Source organism: Cricetulus griseus, chromosome 8 (genome assembly GCF_003668045.3).
Source record: "Cricetulus griseus strain 17A/GY chromosome 8, alternate assembly CriGri-PICRH-1.0, whole genome shotgun sequence".
Taxonomy (NCBI): Eukaryota; Metazoa; Chordata; class Mammalia; order Rodentia; family Cricetidae; genus Cricetulus; species Cricetulus griseus.
The window spans coordinates 21254758-21260862 of record NC_048601.1 but is presented as its reverse complement, the minus strand read 5'-3'; the positions used below and the strand labels follow the sequence as shown (position 1 = coordinate 21260862).

Here is a 6105-nt window from a genome sequence, read left to right as displayed (position 1 = left end):
CTGGGTTGTTATTCCAGGCTGTCCTCCTGCCTCTGCCACTTCCGTGCTGGGAATGCTGGCATTAGAGGCACGCACTACCACTGCCCAGCCTGAGATGTGTTGTCTTCCTAACAAGCAATGACAACACTTCCTAACAAACTGGATACAAGTGACCACCCCAGAACCAGCGGACCACACCAGCGGACCACACCTGAACATAGTGACAGCTGCTGGCTTACAGCTCAGCTGTTTCAGGTTAGATACAGTGTAGTCACTTCCCCTGGCTGATACATTTTTACTATGTTGGGCATCCTTCCAATTTTACCTAAGGCCTCCAGACACAATTGACCTTTGTTTGCAGATAACACACACACAGCCCTGGAACTTGATGCAGTCCAGCCCAAGCCTCTAAGACCATACTTCTGGTCCCATTGTCAACCCCCACTCCTCCCAGCACCAAGACACCTTAGGTGAATTTTCATCTGTTCAGGACAGGAAACCTGGGCTGGCATGTGGCTAGTGCCCTGTTTGAAAAGTGACACAGAGGATTCCCAACCTTGCTAGGTCACAGCCTCCCTCCCCCAACCTTACACTGAAAGGCCAAGGAAGATGGGTGCAGTGAACTTTATTGATGGTATTCAAGAGAGTAGGGCTCCCTAAGCCCCTCCTTATTCTGGGGGTCTGGGATGGAAACTGTGAGGGAGATGATCGGTGTGGGGGTTATTGGACAGGGACTGCTCAGCAGCCAGGGCCTCTCTCTTGCTCGAGTCCTTGCTGGGGTGGATGGTCCAGGGTGGGCTTCTTACTCCTTGGAGGCCATGTAGGCCATGAGGTCCACCACTCTGTTGCTGTAGCCAAATTCATTGTCATACCTAGAACACATTGGGAGGGCAGTTAGGAAGGGTTTACTTTTTGAGTTAGACACCAAGGGGTGACAAACCCCAAGTTACTTTTAAAAGACTGTTTCTGATCCCACATACCAGGAAATGAGCTTTACAAAGTTGTCATTGAGAGCAATGCCAGCCCCAGCATCAAAGGTGGAAGAGTGGGAGTCACTGTTGAAGTCGCAGGAGACAACCTGGTCCTCGGTGTAGCCCAGGATGCCCTTCAGTGGGCCCTCAGATGCCTGCTTCACCACCTTCTTGATGTCCTCATACTTGGCCTATTAAGGGCAAAAATCAAGGTGACTACTCAAGCCCCAACCTCACCACTAGAGACAACCCTCAGCCCACCCCAGACATACAGGTTTCTCCAGGCGACATGTCAGATCCACAACGGACACGTTGGGGGTAGGAACACGGAAGGCCATGCCAGTCAGCTTCCCGTTCAGCTCTGGGATGACTTTGCCCACAGCCTTGGCAGCGCCAGTGGATGCAGGGATGATGTTCTGGGCAGCCCCACGGCCATCACGCCACAGCTTCCCGGAGGGGCCATCCACAGTCTTCTGGGTGGCAGTGATGGCATGGACCGTGGTCTGAAAGACACAGAGGCAGGGAGTGAGGTCTTGCAGGGCCCCCACCACAGCGCCCACTGCTGGCAGGATGAAACAGATGAACTACATACCATGAGTCCTTCCACAATGCCAAAGTTGTCATGGATGACCTTGGCCAGGGGGGCTAAGCAGTTGGTGGTGCAGGACGCATTGCTGAAGAGAAGAGACAGGTTAGGAGGCTCGCCCACCTGTAACCTTGCCCCTGCTTGCCCACTTTGCCACAGCCCTCTGCCATCCTCACCTGACAATCTTGAGGGAGTTGTCATACTTGTCTTGGTTCACACCCATCACAAACATGGGGGCATCAGCAGAAGGGGCGGAGATGATGACCCTCTTGGCCCCGCCCTTCAAGTGGGCCCCAGCCTTCTCCATGGTGGTGAAGACACCAGTAGATTCCACAACATACTCGGCGCCAGCATCACCCCATTTGATGTTGGCGGGATCTCGCTCCTGGAAGATGGTGATGGCCTTCCCGTTGATGACAAGCTTTCCATTCTCAGCCTTGACTGTGCCTTTGAACTTGCCATGGGTAGAGTCATACTGGAACATGTAGACCATGTAGTTGAGGTCAATGAAGGGGTCATTGATGGCAACAACTTCCACTTTGCCAGAAGTGAAGGCAGCCCTGGTAACCAGGCGTCCAATACGGCCAAATCTGAGGCAAGAAAAAAAAAGGTGAGTTAGGGGGTCAGAGAACTCATAGGTCTATAGTCAGTACTGAGCTGACACATGCCCTTCAGAAAACAGAATCCAGTTGTCCCATAGCTGTAGAGAGCCCACAGAAACCATAGCCTACTGTGCAAGACAGCATTTTTAATGGAGATCCAGCACACTATTAGTATTTAAGAAGCAGGAAATTCAAGTTTTGTTATGAATTTCCTTTAATAAAGCTGGCTGAATGCTTAGAAGCAGGGCCCAAATATAGAACACCCCTATCCTTAGGAAGCCCCAAGAGGTCTATCTTCCTTGGACAAATGAAGTTTGACTGGGCTTTTACAGCAGGGCCATAAAGTGGGGGTTACTTTCCTGTCCAAGAGGTGATTGGGCTCAAAGCCTTGTCCAACCCCCCCACCAGTCATTTCAAGTCTCCAAGAGGTGGCAGTGTGCCCCTGTGTGGGCACAAGGCATTCACTACCCCCACCCCCTGGGAAGTTTGTTCTAGCCTGGCCTGGCTTCAGGCTACACCCCCTGGACAGGAAGAACTCGTGCACTCAGCATCATCAAGCTCAAAGGGCAAGGTTAAAGGTCAGAATGAGTAGGACAGGGGTCGGCCCACCTGCTTCCTCCAAGTCCCTCCCCCTAAAGGGAAAGACCGAGAAAACCACTGAGCTTTCCAACCCCTAATCCCTGGGCTCTAATTTGCAAAGCACTTCAATTTGCTAGCTAAAAATCAGGAGCAGGAGCAACAGATGTGTGTAGGGGCCCAGACCCCAAATACTGAAAGGTCAGCCGGCTAAATATAACCTCAGATTAGGGTGGAGCGGGGGAGATCTGGTTTCCAGAGGATGGGATGGGGAGAAGGGCAGGGTTCCGAGGCTCAGACACTCAATCCTCTTAGTGACCTTTACAGTCTGGCCTACAGGGTTTGGGTCAGGGTGTGATGGGAAGCAGAGGTTATGGGGGGAAAGGGATGCTAGCACCGGAGCCATTTTGTGGTGGAAATTTTCTTTTCAGAACCACCATGACTCAGCTCCCCCCCCACTCCCCCCTCCGGCGCTACGCCATAGCTACCACCTTTGGGCTGGGAGAAGGACAAGCAGACCTCTCCAAGTCCGCTTCGATTCTCAGAGAATCTACAAAATATATCATATGCTCAAGGTAAATGAGGCTTGAGGGCTGCTTTGAGGCTAATAATATGAGACAGCTGGCGAGGTAGAGCTCTCTCGAGAGCACGGAAGCCTTGCATCACCTGGCTTACAGTACAGAGGCGACTCCACCCGGGGAGGGAGTGGGGAGGTTAGTCACGGGCTAGGAAGGAGGAAGGCCGAAGGGAGGTTTCCTAACGGTGGTTCATTCATTTCCTTCCCGTTTGCAACATGGCGGCGGCCAGCCACCCTAAAGGAAGCCCTTGGGAGATGATGGATGCGCTAAAGCGGGCACCGCACGGCCCGGTGCCACCGACCTGGAGGCGCGCGCGGGGGGGGGTAGAGGGCAATGGGGGAGGGGCTCCCGTCTGGCACGTGGTTCCTCAGGGCGCGAAAGTAAAGAAAGAAGCCCCCGGCTGGGGATCGGGATGGAGCCTAAGCATGCGTGCGCGCGGGGGATGGTCCTCCTCGTGAGGACTCCGCGCTGCTCATCCCCGCAAGGGCGGAGCCGGCTCGCTGACCTTGAGGTCTCCTTGGGTGCTGCGGCCACCCACCGGCCACCCCACGCTCCCGCAGAGCCCCGGGGTGGGGTAGACCTGCATACGCGACGGAGCGGGACCCGGAGCCCCACCCTAGCCCAGCCACGAACTCACCCGTTCACGCCGACCTTCACCATTGCGTCTCCGGAGCGAGGCTACGGAGGGAGAGAGAAGAAAGAGAGGTCAGCGTGGACCACGGTCACCGGGAGGACCGGGAGGACCCCCCCCCCCGCCTCCATTCCCGCCGCGCGCCCCATCACGTCCCCCTCCAGCCTCTGCAATGCGGAGCCCGGGCTCTGGCAGTGGAGCTCGCCCCAGCGCCCCCAGTCCCGGGCTGAGCGCCCCCCTTCCCCGTTTCCGACCGTCCCCGGCCACCTGCGGCCCACTCTGCGGTTTTCACCTGGCACTGCACGAAAAGATGCGGCTGTCTCTAGAACAGGGAGGAGCAGAGAGCACCGGGGAGGGCTGCAGTCCGTATTTATAGGAACTGGGGTGGTGGGGAGCGCCGAGGACGCTCGCCCCGCCTCCCGCCCCGCTCATCCATCCAGTCACAGCTCAAGGGCGCTGAGGCCTGAGCTACGTGCACCCGTAAAGCCGCGAGTAGCTGGGCCACTCGGCACCTCCCCACCCCCTCTCTTTGGACCCGCCTCGTTTTTGAAATGTGCACGCACCAAACGTGTGGGCTCGGGGCTGAGAGGGGGAGGGGAACTGAGATTGCTTCGCTGGGGAGGTGACCCGGTGATGGGGGACAGGATAGGACCGAGGGAATACAGACTATGGACTTAAGGACGAAGAGTGTGCACTAAGGACTTCCAGGACCCAGGGACCTGAAAGTTGCCGCCCCGATAAAATGGGGAGAACCTGGGAAGGAGCAGGAACGGGGGCGGGGGGGGGCGGGTTGAGCAGAAGTGCGTGTGTGCCACAGCTGCACCGCCGACCCTCTCCCCTTTATGCAAAGGCTGTGGAAAAGTTGAGGATCTTCTCGTGGTTCTTCGGTAGTGACACAGGCAAAAACAAGTCTCGGAGCAGAAAAGGCCCGGGAGGGGTCACTTTGCCTCCTGCGGGGGCCCTTCGCATTCGCAGTTCCATCCCCCACCCCCACTTCCATTTCTTGGGCCAGAGGCCTGGGCTGTGAGGGCCAGGAGGAGGCTAGGGAAGCGGCCTGGAGGGGCGGTCCCTACGCCACAGGTCGGGATGCCCTGCATAATTGAGACTTACAAACTGGCCTCTGTGTTCCTCAGTTAAGGTCTAGGTTGGGGCCCCGGGGTGAGGACAATGTCCTGGTTGTGGGTTGGGTTGGAGGAGGCAAAGAAGCCTCCCAGAGCGTTCCTCCTCGGAACCTGAGGGTTGCACCGCCCAGGCTAGGAGACACTGCCCCTTTCACCCACTGCAGCCCCAGGGCGGAGAGCTGGACGTGAGGGCGGAAGTCCCTCCCCGTCCTGGGACGTGCCTACTGGCCCTGCAGCCAGGGACTCTCCTTTCTTGGCTGCCCTCGTGGAGGCAGGGTGAGGTCTGAGAGGAGGGGAAAGTAGAAGGGGTAGGGGGTATTATACCCCGAGCCAGAACAGCCTGGCCCCAGCCCCCTCCAACAAGTGGGAAGGAGAAAGGGGGTTCCTCCTCTGAAGAGTAGGGAGGGTGGAAAGGGTGGATCCTGAGCTCCTGGAAGGGCTTGGGAGCTCAGCCACAGGTGCTGGGCAGGGGGATCCTGGGGCCTCTTTGCTAGGTCAGTGCAACTTGAGACCAGCCCCCTGCTCTTCTAGCTGAAGAGCCTAATTGCTAAGTTTAGCTGGCCTGGTGATAACCTTTGCTTAAAAGGCAGGGAGCAGGCTGGGCTGCACCCCAAATCCAGTCCTGGCTCCTTGCCATTCTGGGATTGCCCTACCTCCCTGGGGCCCCAGAGCCAAGACTGACAGCTGTGTGGCCCATGCCCAGGCTTTCCATGAGCCGGGGGCAGGATGCAGAGGATGGAAATGGTCCCAGTGCGGGGACTCAGCCCTGTCCCTTTTCTGCCTTCCAACAGAGGTTTCAGGAGCAGCATTAACCCTTTCCCATCAAAGAGTCTCAGGAGCCCCTCCATAGTTCTGCCCTAACCTAACACATGTTTCTGAGGTGCCGTCTTCCCTTTTGCCTCCTGCCTATGGTTTGTCATTACTGTTCCCCCACCACACACATAAGAGGTAGGGAGCATTTCTATGGCAATGTGCTGTTGTCATGACAGCAGAATCAGTGTCTCCTGTTCCAAGTGACTCAGCAGATTAAGGACTTGGGGAGGGTGGGCATGGCTTGCCGC

At 56.8% G+C, this 6105-nt stretch overlaps 1 protein-coding gene across 1 annotated transcript; it reads right to left on the bottom strand.

The window, feature by feature from the left end:
- Positions 1-590: 590 nt before the first annotated feature.
- Gapdh (glyceraldehyde-3-phosphate dehydrogenase) lies at positions 591-4269 on the bottom strand. The gene is given in 7 exon segments (NM_001244854.2): positions 591-851; positions 960-1141; positions 1223-1453; positions 1543-1624; positions 1713-2126; positions 3930-3970; positions 4216-4269. Coding segments are annotated over 6 exon segments (1002 nt in total). The 5' UTR covers positions 3953-3970; positions 4216-4269; the 3' UTR covers positions 591-781.
- Between the last annotated feature and the right edge of the window lie 1836 nt (positions 4270-6105).